Below are 21,004 nucleotides of genomic sequence, written 5' to 3' on the forward strand. Positions count from 1 at the left end.
CACGTTTAGCATCAACAACTGCAATCAAGCATTTTCAATAACTGGCAATGAGTCTTTTAGAATACTCTTGAGGAATTTTGGCCCATTCATCTTTGCAGAATTGTTGTACTTCCCACATTAGAGGGTTTCCGAGCATGAACCATCTTTTTAAGGCCACGCCACAGCATCTCAATTGGATTAAAGTCAAGACTTTGACTAGACCACTCCAAAGTCTTAATTTTGTTTTTCTTAAGTCATTCAGAGTGGGTGTGTTTTGGATCATTGTCCTGCTGCATAACCCAAGTGTTCTTCAGCTTGAGGTTAAGAACAGATGGCCAGACATTCTCCTTCTGGAATTTTTGGTAGACAGAAGAATTCATGATTCCATTTACCACATCAAGTCTTTCAGGTCCTGAAGCAGCAAAACAGCCAAAGACCATTACACTGCCATCACCATATTTTACTGTTGGTATGATGTTCCTTTTCTGAAATGTTCTGTGACTTCTATGCCAAATGTAATGGGATATACACCTTCAAAAAAGTTCAACTTTTGTCTCATCACTCCACAGAGGCCATTCCTGGTAAGGTTCACCACTGTTCCATGTTTTCACTATTTGTGGATAATGACACTCACTGTGGTTCACTGAAGTCTCAAAGCTGTAGAAATGGTATTATCTTTTCCAGACTGATAGATCGTAATTACTTTGATTCTCATGTGTACCTGAATTTCTTAGGATTGCAGCATGATATCTAGCTTTTGAGGGCCTGTTGGTCTACTTCACTTTGTCAGGCAGGTCTTGTTTAAGTGATTTCTTGATATAGAACATACGTGGAAGTAATTAGGCCTGGGTGCAGCTAGGGAGATATGATAAACCACAGTTAATTTATATTTTAAGCTGGGGGCCCACTTTATACACAGGGTTGGTCCTGTAGGTTTGGATTTCTTTTTCCCTTAAAAATAAAGACCTTCATTTATAAACTGCATTTTTTTTCCTTACTTGTGTTATCTTTCTCTAATATTTTAATCTGTTTGGTGATCCAAACATTTAAGTATTACAAACATGCAAAAGAATAAAAAATCAGCAAGGGGCAAACACTTTTCTCATATATATTGATAAGCTATATCTATTTCAGAAGCTGAAAAAGAAAAAGAAGAGAAAGTTTTGGAAAAAGTTATAGGTATAGTTCATATGTTCCCTACTGAATCTATCATATGTGTGCATAGAATATAAATCATATAGATTATTATTTTCCCTAGAGCGTGAAAAGGAAAGCGAAGAAGAAATAGTAGCAGTTCCCATTTTAGAAACTAAAGTAGAAATTGAACATGAGAAACCCGTTCCTCCAGTTGCAGGTGACATCTTTTGTTTATTACTGTTGTATTTTTGTACATGTAATATTAAATAATTACACTGTTTTCCATATTTCTAAAAGTTGTCTGGTTCAGGTATGAAATGAGTCACTTCCACATAATTTTGACCTCCTGAATTCAAATCTGACAATGAAAATGAGTAGTTTACTCGTATTTCTATTATATCAGTTTTCCTTTTTTTCTCCTACATATAATTATTGCATAAAGGTTTCAGCACTTTGAAACATTTTTATCTATGACAATTTTCTGACATTTATTTAGAGGAAGCTTAGCAACAATACAAATAACTTAAACATATCTAAACACTATAGAAAATTATAATCAGTTATAGAAATTACACTACAACAGTTAGCCCTCATTCAGTGACAACTGTTTTTTGCTTGTCTCATGTACTCCTGCATCGGATCATTTCATTCAATTGTCTAACATTAATTAATCTGCAAGCATTGAAAAATTCAGTTCTATTTGATATCTTTTCTACATAGTCTCAATATCTTGGTGAAATCTCTCACCGTGTTCGTCGTGCAATGCTCCGCAGTTTGGTGGAAAAACAAGTAGATGCGAATGGAAAAAATTACTCATTAAGGTCATGTTACAGCCAAGATCCTTATATGTTTTGAGGAGATTTTACACCAACTTTTTATCTGCACTTGACTTTTCCAAAAGGTATTTACTACTAAAGTGAATGTTACCTATGCCCTGAAACAAATGGAGAAACTCCTCATCTTGAGGGAGCTGACAAATCTGAGGTCCAATAAAGACTCCTTCCTTTATTTTTGCTTCACTCAACCTTGGAAATTTATCAATGAGATACTTGAATACTTTTGCATTTTAATCTATTGCCTTTACAAAATTCATCATTAAGCCCAGCAATGATGGTAACACAATCTTATGTGAGTCAACAAGTGCTGGATGCAGAATATTTGTATTCCCTGGCTCAAGTAAATGTCGGAGAGGCAAGTCTTTTTTATTGTATCCCACCCACACAGAAAGTAGCAGTATTTTGTGTATCCACCCTGGAGACAAAGTAGGAGGGCAACCAGCTTTAAGTCACTACAAAGGGGCCACAAATGTTGGTCATAGTTCAGGCACCTCAACAGCTGTTTTATGTTGTCAGAGTTTTCTTTCTTCTGGATGGCATAACCAGATGGAATGGAAGGTAACACATTGCCATTATGCAGCAGGATCAGGATGGCTTTTACGCTTGTTTTAGATGAATCGCTGATGAGCTAGATTATGACTTATCATCAGTGCTTCCATTAAATTATTGATGTTGTTGCATGCAACAAGATCACCTTCCATGAAAAAGTATCGGACAAGATATAAAACAAAAAGTGATTGCTTCACCATGGCTGTTATTAGCAGGATCCATTCATTTTTGGTCATGCTTTCTATCCAACAATCTGCTTACATGCAGTACAATCACACAAGATCTTTATCATGGTTGCAAAACAAAGAAATCTGAATATCACCCGCTAGGGTTTCCACTGCTGTAGCCTGAAACCTAACAGCACAGCCTTACTCTTGGGCAGATTCAAATCTCTAACAAGATCGTTGAGTTCGCTTTCTGTTAGGCCTCCTTCACACGTCCGGGAAAACCACGTACATTTTGAATGGACATGTAAAAGGTGCGTATGGCCCTCTGTGTGCCATGATTTCGGCACACAAATATTCTCTGTTTTCTATCCATTATAACACATGGAAAACAGGAATTTTTTGCTCACCTGTCCCTGGCGTTGCTGTCTGTGGTGCTGATGTCTCCCACACTGCTGCTTCTGGGAGTCTGTGCAATGAATATGCGATGAACATAATGAGCAGGGGACAGCAGCGCTGGGGAAGGTGAGTGTAAAAATTAATTTTATTTCACAGAAACGTAATTTTCCCCGGTACGTGTCACACTGATGTCACACGGAGCACATCCGTGCAGTCTGCGTGACACCCGTGCTGCCGGAGAAAAATGGACATATCAAGGCGTGGAGCATATGGACACATGTATGCTGAACACAGACACATGGTCCATGAGAAACCATAAACATGTGCGCATAACCATTGATTTTAATGGGTCTATGTGTGCCTGTACTTTCAGCACGTGTGAAAACGGACCTCAGACATACTGTAGACACTGGTGTGTGAGGGGGTCTTATAAGGTGTGGTTCAGTTGAGGTTGCTGACAGAACGTTTACGTTGTGAGAGGAAGATACTTCATGACACCAAGCAAACGCTTTTTCCTCACTTGATTAGACTAAAAATGTTTTCTGGTGCTTTTGGAAGCAGCAGTTCTTCTGTATGTTCTTCTGGGCATATTACAGATGAAATGTGTGGATACTGTAAAGTCCACTTCTTCAATGAAACTCCTCACCTAATGAGTGATGTCTTAAACAGCTAGGAGGTCACACAGATATCCCACCTCTGTGCATCAATTTGTCATGAAACAGCTCTCTGGCACCCCCTTATTGTCAGGACAATTACAGAATTGAAAGACAATAAATGCTGTTCTGATTTTTATGATGGTTATTGAGGGTCGCACAGTGAGGGTAATGTATATATTTATCACTGGTTTCAGCTCATGGAATATATGTACCTTGGTACAGTTACTGCCCTGCCCCATCATAACACAAGCAAAATACTCACTGTCACCACCAATCATTTATAGATAGGTTGATCACCTGTTATATATAGCGTAATGTGTATTTGGGTTCATGGTTAGTATAAAACAAGAGAAATAAAGCTATAAAAATTATTCCATTTTATCCAAAAGAGTATGCAGTGTTTATAAAAATATACAAGATTTTACAAAAGGGAATAATAAAATATGATATAGATAATTACATAAAATAAAAAGGAAAAAAGATGAAACTTACTAAGACTTGTGCCTCAGGTATGACTTCCAAACCTTATGGAGTGGGTGCACCCAGAACTGAACCAAGCAAAATTGCGCTAGCTAGCTTTTGTGATGTCAGGTAACGAGCCTGCTGATGACTTCATATGGTGTTGTCTTGTGGGATGTGCCCAGACCTTCACAAAATTATGAAACTTCTGTTTTCAGCATATCTCTACCCCTGGGGTTCACATGTGAAGGATATTAGTGTCATGTTTTCTATCATGATTTTACCTCATCGTAGGTATGAAACATGACATACTTGGGATTCCAGCCATCGCCCAACAAAGCAAAATGGTGTTTTGCGTTCGCCATTACATTAGGATTCAAAAAATATAAATTTCATAACTTTAATATTAACATGGTACATTAAATCTTTGTTCATAACTTTTTACCCATAAGAACAAAGAAACTTGTCCGTCTGTCTTTTCTACAATGTGTTCTAACCTCATCCGAGTTAATCGGATTAGGTGTCTTTAGTTACCAAGAAAAGTGCAGCATCTCTGTTTTAGAGTGCAAGCCTGATTTGGCCAGGACAGAATTTAAAGCTTTTCATGATACCTCCTCTTTTATGAGGTTTCATAGGAGATTAATTTGTCAATCGTCTCTCAAGCCCACCTCACGGTACAACCTTTTAGGTTCCTATGATACTCTCTCCTACCCTTTCCAACCACAAAAAGGACATTCAGACTAGGCACTTGGGCCTAAGATGTGAGGTTCCTCTTTTGCCTCTCTGCAAAGGCAAAGTTAATATGTCCCGGTTGGTCACAGGAATAGCACCAGCGGTTATCAGATGCAGACCGGGTGCTAGAAAATGGGACAAGATGTCCTGATGGATCTCTGGAGGGGCAGTGGTGGTGGTTGTCATCTTACCCCTTTCCATATGGCAGTGGATAGCTTCTGCACCTCAGGCATATGGTTGGCCCCATAGGCATCGGCAATCTGCACTGCTTTAGCTGCCTCCTTGGGCTCCCGATCCATCACAAACTGTCAAACCTCAACAGAACAACGATGTAGGAATTGGTTCTTCATCATCAGGTCCTTTAGCTCCTCAAAAGTAGTAATTGACAGTCCTTGAACCCACTGATCAAAATTGGTTTTGAGCCCATCCACCACTTCACTGTTGCTGTCATGTGGTCCATGCTAGAGGATTCAGAACTTTTTGGATACACCTTTGGAGTCAACTGGTATTTTCGGATGAGGGCCTGCTTTATGGCATCATCACAGTCTTCACTTTGCTCTCAAGGGATACTGGTGGACACTTACAGGGCCTTGTCTAGCTGCCCTGGGGTTAAGTATTGTGCCCATTGGTCTTTGGGCAACTGATTCTAACAGCAAGTCTTTTCAAACCCCCTCTGGAATATTTCTAAGTCCGTGTCCTTTTCAAACACAAGAAACTGCTCTGGTTGAGGTTTAAGGCTATTGGCATTAATGAACTCACAGTTCAGGAAGGGAATATCTCTGCATCAGGAGTTGGGTCATCTGCAGCTTGTTCTCTCTGGACTTATTGCTCAGCTCGCTCAGCCTCTCACTCTTCTTGGGCATGTCACTCAGCTCTCTCAGCTTCTTGTACTGCTTAGGCCTACCGCTCAGCTTTCTCAGCCTTTTGCTCTGCTCTGTCAGCCTTTTTGGTATTGCTGAATGAGCCTCATCCATCCCTCCTGGTCATCTGTGCCGAGTTGCTGTAAGGCCATCGTCAGGTTGGGGTCCATGCTGTCCTTGTTTCTGCTGTGACTTATATCCAGAGATAGAACCCCTGCACCAGCATTCAGGCCTTGATTCACCTCTCTTTCATCAGAGCTCAGAGAACGGGCTTGATCTGCGTTAAATTGTAATAACTCTAATCATTTGCAGCCTTTTTTTGCCAATGTCGTCAATCAGTTTCATTGTACAAATGGCAGCAAGAAGCTCCTTGGTCTGCTGTTTGTACCAGGCCTCAACAGCTGCAGCCATAAATGACAAAAAAAAGAATATAAAAACAAAAAAGGCGGGAGGGGTGTAACTGCTGCAAATACAGTATTGGTCCAGGTATATTAAACACTGAGTTTGATCATCAAAATCTTTGCGCAGAATCCTTGCAGGGACTCTGCAGTCTGCACTTTTTAGTGAGGGGAATGAATGCGCAAATCAGATCACTAAGGGTGGTGTCACACACAGCGACGACGACAACGACGTCGCTGCTACGTCACCATTTTCTTTGACATTGCAGCGACGTCCCGTCGCTGTCACTGTGTGTGACATCCAGCAATGACCTGGCCCCTGCTGTGAGGTCGCTGGTCGTTGCTGAATGTCCAGCTTCATTTTTTGGTCCTCGCTCTCCCGTTGTGACGCACACATCACTGTGTGTGACAGCGAGATAGCGACGAAATGAAGCAAGCAGGGAGCAGGAGTTGGCTTCTGGCAGCCTGCAGTAAGCTGTAACCACGGTAAACATTGGGTAACCAAGGGAAGACCTTTCCCTGATTACCCGATATTTACCTTCGTTACCAGCGTCCGCCGCTCTAGCTGCCAGTGCCAGCTCCTGCTCTCTGCACATGTAGCTGCAGTACACATCGGGTAATTAACCCAATGTGTACTGTAGCTAGGAGAGCAGGGAGCCAGCGCTAAGCGGTGTGCGTGGCTCCCTGCTCTCTGCACATGTAGCTGCAGCACACATCGGGTAATTAACCCGATGTGTACTTTAGCTAGGAGAGCAGGGAGCCAGCGCTAAGCAGTGTGCTCAGCTCCCTGCTCTCTCTGCACATGAAGCACAGCGACGCATGTCGTTATGATCGCTGCTGCTTCTGCTGTGTTTGACAGCTAAGCAGCGATCATAACAGCGACTTACAAGGTCGCTGTTGCGTCACAGAAAATGGTGGCGTAACAGCGACGTCATTGTCATGTGTGAACCTAGCTTTATGCTCTATAATTCCACCACTTGCCACCAGTTTATTATCAACAGCCAGGAGGTCAAACAGACATCCCACCTCTGTTAATGAATTCATCACAAAACAGCTCTCTGGTGCCTCCTTATCAGCAGGACAATTACAAAATTGACAGATAATAAGAAAATGAGGCTACAGCTGTTCTGATTTGTATGTTGATATAATTGAATGATGCACAGTGAGGGTAATTCATATATCTATAACCAGTTCCAGCTCATGGAATTTATATATATATATATATATATATATATATATATATTTATATATATATATACTGTATATATATATAAAAGTAGGTGACACAGGATTGCGTCATAGGAGCTTAGTTGGCATTTTTTGATTGGTCACCCTAAGATGATAAAATACTGAAGGCTCAATAGACTAAATAGATGATTGGGTTGCCAGGACTAATATTTCTGACGTACCTTTAAGATAGGTAATCAATATCTGATCACAGATCCATTGACGGAATAGTAGGTGAGGCCAGGTACTGCACATCTCCCCATTATCCAAAGCTGTGGATACTATATAGATGATAGAGCTGTGCTGTGCGCCACAACTGAGTAGTTCCGCCACTAGTTGCAATAGGAACAGATGACCGGTAAGGTTGCTAGGTGTCACAACACACCGATCAGACATTGATGACTAAGGGGTACTTTGCACACTACGAAATCGCAAGCCGATGCTGCGATGCCGAGTGCGATAGTTCCCGCCCCTGTCGCAGCAGCGATATGTGGTGATAGCTGGCGTAGTGAAAATTATCGCTACGCTAGTTTCACATGCACTCACCTTGCCCTGCGACGTCGCTCTGGCCGGCGACCCGCCTCCTTATTAAGGGGGCGGGCCGTGCGGCGTAATAGCGACGTCACACGGCAGGCGGCCAGTAGAAGCGGAGGAGCGGAGATGAGCGGGACGTAAACATCCCGCCCACCTCCTTCCTTCCACATAGCCGACAAGAGCCGCGGTGAAGCAGGTAGCAGATGTTCCTCGCTCCTGCGACTTCACACACAGCAATGTGTGCTGCCGCAGGAATGAGGAACAACATCGGACCGTCGCAGCAAGGTAATTATGGTTTTCGCCGACGCTACACCGATGATACGATTATGACGCTTTTGCGCTCGTTAATCGTATCATCTAGGCTTTACACACTACGATGTCGAGAGCGATGCAGGAAGTGCGTCACTTTCGACTTGACCCCACCGACATCGCACCTGCGATGTCGTAGTGTGCAAAGTACCCCTTAGCCTAAGGACAGATCATCAATCTTACCAGGACAACCCTTTATATTACCATAAGAATTTGAAGACATTCTTTGATATTGACAATTTTTATTTAAGATTCCTCCAATCTGTCTGATTTACTTCTGTAATGATCCAGATTCCTCATTAATATTTTGTCAACATGAAAAGTTGTTGTACAGGTGACGGTATGTGTCGCCCAGGGAATGGGGTACTCGGTACCAGGCAGTTTGCACTTGGGGAATGTCACTTTGGTGGCCATTGACCAGTCCCATGCCCTGGGTGCTTTTTTAATGGGGAGTATTTACAGGGGAGAATAAAGTAATTTGTGTGACACCACCTGCGGGTTGCTGTTAATATAGAGAACTGCTGCTGCTGGATTGGTTACTCCTAGGGCTGGTGGTAATGGCAGCTGAGGTGGTAGGCCCTCCGCAGGTTGGGCTGAGCCCAGGGAGCTGTATGGTGGAAGTGCCGGAATAAGGGAGGCCACACCGGGGTTGTAATTAACAGTCTCTACTCACTCTGGACCCTTGGCCGGCTGGTTCAGGTCCCTGTATAGCCAGTGCCAGCTGAAGACTCAGTTGCTCTGTCCCCAGCATTCTCAGTGTGGTTGAGTCCCCATCACGTGGAGCGTTTGGGGCCCAACTGTCCCTTTGTGGTGGCAGCCTCTTTTTCCGTATGGCATGCAGTGTGGACCCTGTAGGGCCAGTCTGTACCCTGGATCCCTGATCCTTGCTTTACTGCAGGTGTCCCCGGATTTGTGGCTCACTGAGGTCCATGCAGGTCCCTTCACTGTGCAGGTATTTGCCAGGCCATATGAAACTGTCATCTCACCTAGGGCCCTGTGCCCCATTGATGCTCTGGTCCCAGCGGTACACGGGTGTACTTGTCCTGGTGACCACTCTCCTGTGCCCCCGGGTCACCGTTACACGACCCAGCTCTCAGACACCTCTCCTCTCTACTACTTCTCTGCCCTGACTTTCTGCTGTCCCCTCCCACTAGGCTGTCTAGTACGTCTGGATCCTCCCTCTAGGTGGCCATCCCCTTGTGTCTGACTAGCCAATTACCCCTGGTGTGGAGTGGAAACTGGGATTTTGGTGTGTGTAGGTGTTTCTGGCACAGGTGTTCCAGGTCCCAGGGTGTAGGCCCTGCATCCTCGTGAGGACGCAGTTCCTAGTAGTGCCCTGAGTAGCTCAAGGGCAATACAAGTACACTTCTCAATCATGTACAATGTCATATTTTTTATCAAGTTCAAACATATTTGAGTGGTCTCTTTAACCAAGTATAACATCTTTCAGAGCCAGAAAAGCAGCTAGAAGAAGAACAAATTATTGAGCCACAACCAGAAGGTAAAAGTAACAAAATGGAGATAAACCCCCTCCCCCCAAAAAAAATCTAACATAGTATATGAATTAAAATAAATATGTTTTTGTTTCAGTGCTTGTAAAAGATCAGGAAAGAATAACCATACCAATTCCAACAGGTATTTCTTGTTTGTACTTTCCAACTTAAAAGTGATTTTTTTATTTCATCACTAAAACATGAAACACTGGTTTAGGCAGCAATGAAAGTGAATAAGATATAATACAGCCAAAAATGTAGAACATAGTTGGCATAATATAAGAATGGTCTAAGTTTTCAATCTAATAGCGGAAGAGATGAGCGAGCATGCTCGCCACTGTTCGGTACTCAATTGAGCATTGTGGTGCTCAAGTACTTGCGGTGCTCGGATATGTCATCCATGGAACAGGAACACAAAGAGTCGACTTTCTTAATTGAATGATGGGAGCCGGCACCCCAGTGCAAGACATTTGCAGTGTCTGAATGGCTCTCCCAAGAGATAAAAAGAACAATTTTGGATATAGTGTGTTAAGAAAAAATAAGACAAAAACCTGCCCTCCCTCCCCTCGGAAATGCTTTGCATATGGCTAGCTGTATGTGGGCAGAGAGACGAACTGTCCAACCATTGACTTCCATTATAGTGATTACTCGAGTTAAGCCCTTTCAGAGATTCTTACCTGTGCCACTCAAGTAACGAACACGCAAGAATTTTAATACTCGCCCATCTCTAAAAAGTTGTTCTGTGTATTGAACATTTACTGCAGGTCACTCTTTCCTACTGGTGATTACACCCTCTCACACTCATTCTGATTCATTAAAGAGGATTTGTGACTTGTTTCAAAAACTTGTAAAAATAACTGAGCTACCCAGATTTGGATACTTCTTTATGTTTTGCACTGTGTCAATCCATTGCAAAAATATTCACATTTTAGGCTTTTAAGTATGTGAAATCTCTGCTTCTTGTTCAACCGAACTTTTTTCAGAGTACTCTAAGGTGGTATGCATTTTCACCCTTCCCTCTCAGCTGCAGCCAATCATAAATCAGCACTGTTAGATCAGCTGCCGAGCTGTGATTTCCATCATCTGGGAGGGAGCGTTGAAAGCATAAGCACCCAGAGAAAGCTTTGAAGAGTAAAACCTGCTTTACACGCTGCAATGTATCTTACAATGTGTCGGCGGGGTCACGTCATAAGTGACGCACATCCGGCATCGTAAGGTACATTGCAGTGTGTGACAGGTACGTGCGATTGCGATTGAACGTTAAAACGTTCATCGCATACACATCGTACCTTTCTCTAGAATTGCACGTTAGATTGTTCATCGTACCCGGGGTAGCACACATTGCAGTGTGTGACACCCCGGGAACGATGAACAGATCTTACAATCGTCCTGCGGCTCCCAGCCCACAATGCAGAAGGAAGGAGGTGGGCGGGATGTTTACGTCCCGCTCATCTCCGCCTCTCCACTTCTATTGGCCGGCTGCCGTGTGACGTCGATGTGACGCCGAACGTCCCTCCCACTCCAGGAAGTGGACGTGCGCCGCCCACATTGAGGTCGTATGGAAGGTAAGTACGTGTGACGGGGGTTAATCGTTTGTGCGGCACATTCAACAAATTGAACATGCCACACATACGATGGGGGCGTTGCAAATCGCATACGATATCGTATGCGAAATTGCAACGTGTAAAGCAGGCTTTAGCCAGTTAAATTGCAAGCAGAAATACAACTACTGAGTTGCAAAAGCAACAAATGAATTGATGCAACATAAAAAAATAGCAAAACTAGAGGAGCTTAAGGAATTTACTAGGTATTTAACTAATGTTTTTGAGCATGTCAAAGGTACTCTCTAAAACACAGAATCAAAAATTAAAATGACATCTCCTTCCAACCCTTCTTCCTTATCTTGACTTTACTTTTCTACACTGGAAAAAAATTGAAGCTTTTAAGCTTTGTTAACTCTTTCCCGATGTGGTGACTTTCCCATTTTGTGCATTTATCATTTCCTCTCTATTTACCAGGATCCAATTTTTTTTTCTGTCCGCATAGCCTTGTTTTATGTGAATTAAGTTGTAGTTTTGAATAACATCATGTGCTTGAAAATTGGAAAAAGAATAAGATGCGATAAAATTGTGCAATAAATGCAATTGGATATTTGCTTTTACGCAACTGTATTGCAGTATATATTGAAAATCGCAGTCTATTATGAACTCTAGCCACAAATTGGTCTTCACAAGATTACCGTAATGACCAACACAGGGATGTCAGCAGACGTCTAGGTGCCATGTCAACCCATTGGTAACACGCGATTGTGTCTCAGTAGTTTGTGCATGGTATGGCACATTCCCAGATCAGTGCCCTTTAAATGCTGCTGTCAGAGATTAGTAACAGCATATAAATGGATAACAGCAGCAGATGACGCTCAACCAGTGTCTGACGATAATGAAGGAAACACAGTTCCTGACCAGTAAAATCTCCTTTGATGGTTATTATAGTTTATCTCTATGCACATACAGGTATGCCCAGATTTCAATCAAATCATATATTATCCCATTTTAATTTCAGAACCTGAAAAGGAAGAAGTAGAGATGTTGTGCCTGCCAGTATCAAAAGGTACTCAAATCCTTGTGATATTATTACTTGCTTATTAAAGGGAATGAAGGTGACCTATTTAAATCAAGTTGTTTTTAACTTACTTTGTTACAATCTTTTTATATATATATATATATATATATATATATATATATATATACACACACAGTCGTGGTCAAAAGTGTTGGTACCCTTGAAATTGTTCCAGAAAGTGAAGTTTTTATCCCTGAAAATAATTGCAATGACATGTTTTGTTATACACATTTTTTTTTGCTTTGTGTATTTTGGAATAACACACACAACACCAACTATGGGCTGAACAAAATTGTGGACACCCTCAGCTTAATATTTGGTTGCAAACTCTTTGGAGTAAATAACTGTAATCAATCACCTCTTATTACTATCAAAAATCTTGGAACACCTCTCAAATGGAATTTTAGACCACTCTTCTTTTGCCAAGTGCTCCAGGTCTTTCCTATTTGAAGGGTGCCTTCTCACAACAACAATTTTAAGATCTCTACCAAAGTGTTCAATGAGATTTAGATTTGGACTCATTACTGGCCACATTGGGACTCTCCAGCTTTCCATCAATTTCTTTGTGTTCCTTGAATTATGTTTGGGGTCATTTTCCTGCTGGAACTACCATGACCTTGGACACATACCCAGCTTTCTGACACTGGGCACTACATTGTGAACCAAAATCCTTTGGTAATCTTCAGATTTCATGACGGCTGCACACAGTCAAGGCACCAGTTCCAGAGGCAGTGAAATAACCCCAAAACATCTTTGAACTTCCACCATATTTGACTGAAAGTACTGTGTTCTTTTCTTTGCAGGCCTCATTCCATTTTTAGGAAACACTAGAATATGGTTTATCGAAAAGCTTTCTCTTTATCTCATCTGTTCAGAAGACACTTTCCCAAAAGAATTTTGGCTTACTCATGTACATATTTCAAACTGCAGTGAGGCTTTTTTATGTATCTGTGTCAGCAGTGTAGTCCCCCTGGGTCTCCTGTCATAGCTTTTCATTTTATGTAAATGTGGACAGATAGTTCACGCTGACACTGAAGCACCCCGAGTCTGCAGGACAGCTTGAGTTTCTTTGGAATTTGATTATCTACTGTCCTGAATTGCATCCCTTGATCATTTTTTCTCTTCTGTCCACATCCAGGGAGACTAGATGCAGTGCCATGAATTGTAGACTTCTTGATTATGTTGCTCATCATTGAATAATGAACATCAAGATCTCTGAAGATGGACTTGTAACCTTAAGTTTGTTGATATTTTTCAAAAATTTTTGTTCTCAAGTCCTTAGACAGTTCTTCTCTCCTCTTTCTGTTTCAATACTTAGTATGGTCTTTTTGTTCTTCATACTTAGTATGAAAAATACAAACACACAGTGCAAAGATCGAAATTCTCCCTTTCTCATCTGGTTGCAAATGGGATTTTCATATTGTCCACACTTACTTGAGACAGTTGAGTTTGAATGAGCATCACATGCTTTAAACACAGTTGTTTATTCACAGTTTTGAAAAAGTACCATTAATCTTGTCCAGCCCATATTTTTAGGGTTTTGTGTGAAATTATGTCAATTTTTCTTTTTTCCTCTATTGTATATATAACAAAACATGTACAATTGCAGTCTTTTTTCTGGGAGAAATAATTTTTTAGAACAATTTCAAGGGTGCCAACACTTTCCGCCATGATTATATCTATACCAAATGTTTACATACACTATCTAAAAAGACATATACATGTATTTGCCAAATGCGAGAATAATGAGAGAGAATGTTTTAAGGCATTCTATTACTTACTGCAAAGTCAAAAGTTTATATACACTTCATTAGTACTTCGTACCACTGTCCTTAAACTGTTTGACTTGAGTCAAACCTTTTGGATATCCTTCCACAAGCGTCTCACACTTTTTGGTAGGAATTTAAGCCCATTTCTCTTGACAGTACGGGTGTAACTGAGCCATGTTTGTAGTTCGCTTTGCTAGCACCTGCCATTTCAGCTCTGCCCATAAATTTTCAATAGGATTGAGATCAGGATTTTGTGATGGCCGCACCAAAACATTGACTTTGTTTTCCTTTAGCCACTTTGTAACCAGTTTGGCATTATGCTTCTGGTTATTGTCCATTTGGAAGACTAATTTCCACCCAAGCTTTAAATTCCTGGCTGATGTCTTGAGATGTTGCTTCAGTGCTTCAGTATTGCCACATAATCTTCTTTTCACATGATATCATCTATTTTATGAGGTGCATCAGTCCCACCTTCAGCAAAACAACCCCACAACATGATGCTACGACCCCCATGTTTCACAGTTGGGATGGTGTTTTTAGGCTTTAAAGCTTCTCCCTGTTTCCTCCAATCTTAATGATAGTCATTATGGCCAAACAGTTCAATTTTAGTTTTGTCAGACCACAGGATATGTCTTCAAAAATAGGGCTTTGCTCCTGTGTGTATAGTGCAAACAATAATTTGGCTTTTTATATTTCTTTTGAAGTAATAGCTCATCCCTGGCAGAGTGGCCTTTCAGCCCATGTTGATACAGTACTAGTTTCACTGTGGATAATGACACAAAAGCTTACCAGCTTCAGCCAGCATCTTCACAAGGTCTTTTTCTTTGGTTCTTGGGGTGATATGCCCATGTCTGACCAAAGCACATTTATCTCTGGTACACAGAACCCATCTCCTTCCTGAGCGGTATGATGTGTGGACTTTCCCATCTTGTTTGTACTTGCATATAATTGTTTGTACAGATGAGCTTTCCCATGATGCCACACAAAGAAGCAGGAGGTTTCAGGTGTGCATTAAAATACATCCACAAGAGTGCTTGATTTTGCAGAAAGTAATAAAAATGTCTTCAAATATTATTTCTCTCATTATTCTACCATTTGGCAATTATAAAAAATTTTGGTTACTAATGGACCTAAAACGAGGAAGGTTTATTCTGATTTCATGTCAGATAGTGAGAAAACCATGCACATGTGTATTTTTAGCTAGTGTATTTACTCTAGTTTCAACTGTAGGTGACTTTTGGAGGTAATTGGTCACTAAGGATTTTAATTAGGGGTTTCAGACTACAGGGGGCTGAATACAAATGCACATCACAATTTTCAGATGAAAACTTTAAAAATATATAGAAAACCATGTATCATTTCTTTTACACTTCACAAATACTTGCTGCTTAGTGTTGGTATATTACATAAAACCCCAATAAAATATATTTTAACTTGTGGATGTAAGGTGCAAAAATGTGAAAACATTCATGGGGTATGAATACTTTACAAGGCTTTAAATATGCACACACAATATGTTAAATACTATATATATATATATATATATATATATACTGTATATATATATATTTCTACGTTTTATTACTTACAGTAAAATTATGATTTGTTTGAACTGAAAATTCATCTTTGTAAATGTCGATTACATGATAGATATATTTATATATTTTTTTCTTTCCAGTGGACAAAAAGGAGGATGCGCTTGCTGAACAACCGATACTTACAGGTATTTATTGCTTATAGTTATGTTAGCTAAAATATATTCCTGAGATATTTCCTATTTATCTATGAAAGGATTCCTAGATATATTTCTTGGTACAATACTTTTTTATGTAGAATTGGATTTTACCTACTAAAATTATAATTTGATCATTTAAAATACCTAATTAAAATTTTTCAATGAGCCGTGTGCTGGTTTTAAAGCAGCCTAGTCTATTCAAATTAAGCCGAGAATCATCAGTCATGGCAGGTCAGGTTTTACTCTCTCATTGATAAGAACTGTATTCGACAGTAAGATAATATTGATATTAGACAAGTAGACACTATATAATATTGGAAAGAAACATGCCTTGAATATCCTTGAATTGAACATACAGGTTTACTTTTTCAAAAAAAAAGTCATATTGATGCAAGTTAGAATAAATGCTTGGCACACCATGGATGTCCATTTGGCACAAGTGTTCATGCCGGATTTGCTTATCTACATAACTATACTGATACATGCGTATGTGCCTCGCAACACAGGTAAAAATATTTCACAAATCCCAATGCCTGATCTAAAAATGAACAGAACGTAAATATTTAAAGGGTTTTTCCAGACCTACTTCATGTATATAACCCTCATTATATAATGAAATCATCTGTAGATTTTTATTATGATTTTTATTACTATTCATCATCATTTAAAGACTTTTTTATTTTGCCAAAGAAAAAATGTGACAGGCAAAAATATCCATGAGGAAAAAGTATACAACTTCAATAGGAAATGTAACATGACTAAACAGTCTAACAATACAAAATATAGAGTGTCCTGTATGGGCCTCTATCTATAAAGAACATGCAAACCACTAAGGAAATGATGAACAAACAGGAGAGCAAACGTGGTTGTATTGCAAAAAATACATATCAAAGTTTATTAACTCATCTATTGTTAGATGCAGCACAAATTTATGCAGTTAAATGCAAAAAGACAGAGGGCACCTTAGGCACTAAGCAAAATTGAGTCAAAAAATTCACATGGCAAGTACAATGGTAGACAAAATACAAAACATTGCATGCCGATTACAAAATTTATTGCCAAGTGAAACCAGAAAGCAGTAGCTGGTGTCCAAACTAGAAGTAAATTGAACAGCGCGCTAGACATATAAATACGTCCGGACAACGGTACCTACCAGCGGCTGTATAGAATGCAGGAGGATCACCAGTGATTTCTTTAAAGTGCCAGAGTGCAGGAATCAAAGACCAAAAAAGTCCCCCCTAAAGCAGGTAACGCGCGTTTCACGTATTTGTGGTGTTTAACGCTTCGTCAGACCAAGGAGGGGTGGTCAAACAAATCTAAAATTAACAAATCTAAAATTAAATAACACACTATTTTCAAAAATATATGTCCTAAAAGTGCTCATAAGAATAACCTTTCAGAATAAATAGCCAGACACTTGTTTTACCTAACAATATAATACAAATTGCTACTTTCTGATTCTTTTTGTAATACTAAACAACTTGACCAGGTTGTGTAAAGATCCGAGGTTCTGTGCTGTACAAATCACCTAGGCAGGTTAACGATGCAACAATTTTTATTTCTTCCATATATGATTTTACGGTCAGCGTGATAGCCGGCTATCACGCTGACTGTCCTGGGGACACACATACTGCTACATGTGCAGCTGAGGATCTTAATGGCTATTGTGCTGTAAATTCATCTCCTGATGAACCCCAACACATAAGTGGGGGGAAACGCGTCGAGTGGTTTATCATGAATTTTGGACCATGGAATGCCCTTTTTGAATGATTATGAAGGAGTGGAAAGAATTCACCCTGGAGTAATTTTCAGATAAATGAAACCAATGTGACTGTCTATTGCTACAGGTTATTGTCACAGATGACCCTGTGCAGTTTGGGAGTGAGCTCAGGGACAGCTTAAAGGGAGAGTCACTGAGGAATGGGGGCACCAAATCACCTTTAGGGTGTGAGTGATGCAAGTCGCATCTCCATTGTTAGGTAGCAGAGAGAATTGTTTAGGGGTATCTAATAAACCTGATTAACTACGGTGAACCTTCCTTTGATAACCTGATAATATTGGAATTTGTAGACTTGTGGCATCCTGTGGTCCTTTAATTTTATTAGTGTGGTTATTTTTTTCAGTGTGGGATTTATTTATTTATTTATTTTTTTAATGAGTATAATAAAGATGTGTTTTTAATATATGTATTAGGGTAGCTTCTGGTGACATTTTTTATTAAGTTGCCTAATAATTCTGCACAGTAATAGTTACCTGCAAAAACAGATATCCTCCTAAGATAGCCAAATCTAAAAAAAAAACACTCCAACTTCCAAAAATATTAATCTTTTATATTTATGAGTCTTTTGGGTGAATTGAGAACATAGTTGATGATCAATAATAAAAAAAAAATCCTCTAAAATACAACTTGCCTAATAATTCTGCATACGGTGTAGATTTGAGCACCATTGATTCAATTTGGAGAATCCATTGCACAGCAGTACAGCGCCTTGTTTTGTTTCAGTGAACATGATCATTTGGCTCAAAGAGAAATAACTAAATTGAGTATATAGTAGAAAATCTTTGTAAATATGAAACAATATTTGTTTTTTCAGTCTAAAAAGGTAGTTTTACATAATTTTTGACAGTTATGTGTGCAAACTCACTGGTAAAGCTGTCAGTCAATGAGTAGCGCCTCCCACTAGACATCATCCCAGAGTAAGCAGTGAATTGAATTAGTGCACGTTGTACTGAATCTTTTCTATAAAACTATATACAGTGGAACCTTGGATTACGAGCATAATTCGTTCCGAGAGTGAGCTCTTAAACCAAGTTACTCTTATATCGAAGCAAATATTCCCATAGGAAATAATTGAAATGTAGACAATTTGTTCTACAACCCTAAAAATATTTACTGTATTTATACAAACTTATTACAGTAATGCAAAATAATGGACTGTATTCATATAAAATTACAGCACACTAATACAAAATACTGTGCAGTACAGTAAAAAACACAAATTACACTGCACATTCAATTACAATAGAATTGTTGATGTGCGGGAGGTACTATAGAGAGACAAAAATGTATAAATATCCCAACTTTTATTCTAGTACAATACACAAAAAAACAAATCCCAAATCTATTCTCCCCAAAATAAGGGCAGAACTAAGCCAAATGTTAGGCAGGAATACTGTACAGGTAATTAGATTACAGTACAAGCAATGTGCTATGCTGGTTAGCAGAAATAAATTACAATACTGTATCCACAAATGCAAATTGATGAACATGCTATATAGTATACACTGTACAATGGTATACGGTGTACAGTACATATGTACAGAAAGTTACCTCCAGAGTGGGTCAGAGCATGGTGAAAGGACAAAACCAGAAGCGTGTACGTTGAGTATTTGCTCTTATTGCAAAGCATTGCTCTTAGACCAAGTTACACATTTGTAAAAAGCTTTGCTTGTCTTGCAAAACGCTCTCAAACCAAATTACTCTTAATCCAAGGTTCCATTGTATTATGCTGCTCACTGCTATCTACTTTATAATACACTATTATTATTATTATTATTATTATTATTATTATTATTATTATTAATAATAATAATAATAATAATAATAATGCACAGTCCATTGAAGGCACTGTAATTCAAAATAGCATTCAAAAAAGCAAATATTTATTTATTTATAAAGATGAAATCAAAGTATTGAACTATTGCAATATTGATATCTATGTTCAAAACAATATTTTACTTATCTCTGCAGTACAACTAAAAAGAATAATTAGAACATAATAAAAAAATCTAATATTCAGATAATATACAAATTAATATTAACCCTTTAATTTTTTTCCATGATCTGTTTCTACTGGAAAAGTAAAGTCACATCATGTTGAGAGTTTTGCACCATATTTCATCCAGTTGTGTATACAATGTACAATTGACAATCATGAGAAATAAAAGCTGCCAATAAGAAGTATACAGTTTCATAAATATATTATAGTAGCTGTAAAGCTTTTCTTGCTCAGTCAAGGGCCTTCCTATCATGTCCTTGGTATTCTTTTATGTAAGGTAATAAATCTGTTCCTGCCTGCGTTGCTGTATCGTAACAATAAAATATAGTTTTGCTTAGAGAGAAATCTGAAACACCCAGGGGAAAAATATTTCAGAAAGACATTTCTATCTGACTACAGCGCTTGTTCAATTCAATAGATTTTTCAGCTCATTTCTCCACGTTCAATCTTTGTTTCCTTTTTATTTTTTTTATTTCGTTTTTTCCCTTTGGTATGTTTAAGGTGGCAGCCTCTGGAGTATGCTTAGGAGCAGATACTGTTGTTTTTTAGAAATGTAAAATCTGAACAATGAGGATAATTAGCATACATATTGTTCCACACATTCTTCTGTGATAGTGTAAAAACATTTGGAATGCCAATTAAATCAGCCAAGGACATCATTACTGCTTGTTTCTGCAAATAAAAACTGTCACTGTGAAGGCAATGTATCATTAGCAAATGACATTTTATTTAAAAAAAAATGGAACAAAACAACATTTTTGTATAATAAGTATATATACTTTTTAAAACAGGCGAGTAGTGTTTTTTTCTATTTTTCATTGGCTTCTCACATGCAATATAGGCTATACACAGAAATAAGGTTGTGTGTTTACATAGCTACATATGAACCTTTACAATCTTGAGTCTTACAAAAGTACATTAAAGTTGCATTACTCTAAAAACCCTGCTACTGAAAAGGCATTATACATTGCATAGTGTCCTACACTCCTAAGCTTCAGCTGTACCACAATTTTTTTCCCCTTATCTACCACCTCAGCAATGCAGCACCATGATTAAGACTTCTGAGAGTTAAAATGTTGGTACTTTGTTGCCCATGGTACAGAACTAGTTTTCATATTCTCTGTGGAAACAAAGAAATTAATTAAATACACTTTAACTGCATTTAATCAAGAGTGTGCAGTGATATTACCAATAAACTTTAAGAAAATAACATATCAGAAGTCATGTGGTGACTGCTGGAATCAGCCGGCAGAACAGAATCCTTATTTATCATGCTACAGTGGTTATTTTTTTTATAAATAATGCTCCTAACTAGAGATGAGCGAACCGGTCCCGGTTCGGCTCGAGGCGGTTCGCCGAACGGGGGG

At 39.2% G+C, this 21,004-nt stretch overlaps 1 protein-coding gene across 50 annotated transcripts in view; it reads left to right on the forward strand.

Moving 5' to 3' along the window:
* Positions 1–21,004, forward strand: part of TRDN (triadin) — a 1,152,170-nt gene that overhangs the window by 624,635 nt on the left and 506,531 nt on the right. For 48 of the 50 annotated variants that reach the window (XM_075339946.1, XM_075339974.1, XM_075339964.1 and 45 more), the window contains 6 exons: positions 1,114–1,158; positions 1,238–1,333; positions 9,690–9,740; positions 9,830–9,874; positions 12,295–12,342; positions 15,802–15,846. In XM_075339946.1, the coding sequence (XP_075196061.1) occupies positions 1,114–1,158; positions 1,238–1,333; positions 9,690–9,740; positions 9,830–9,874; positions 12,295–12,342; positions 15,802–15,846 (330 nt within the window). The remainder of the gene's footprint in view (positions 1–1,113; positions 1,159–1,237; positions 1,334–9,689; positions 9,741–9,829; positions 9,875–12,294; positions 12,343–15,801; positions 15,847–21,004) is intronic. The other 2 variants (XM_075339968.1, XM_075339978.1) reach the window with 2 other exon arrangements.

The sequence above is a fragment of the Anomaloglossus baeobatrachus genome, chromosome 3 (genome assembly GCF_048569485.1).
Source record: "Anomaloglossus baeobatrachus isolate aAnoBae1 chromosome 3, aAnoBae1.hap1, whole genome shotgun sequence".
Taxonomy (NCBI): Eukaryota; Metazoa; Chordata; class Amphibia; order Anura; family Aromobatidae; genus Anomaloglossus; species Anomaloglossus baeobatrachus.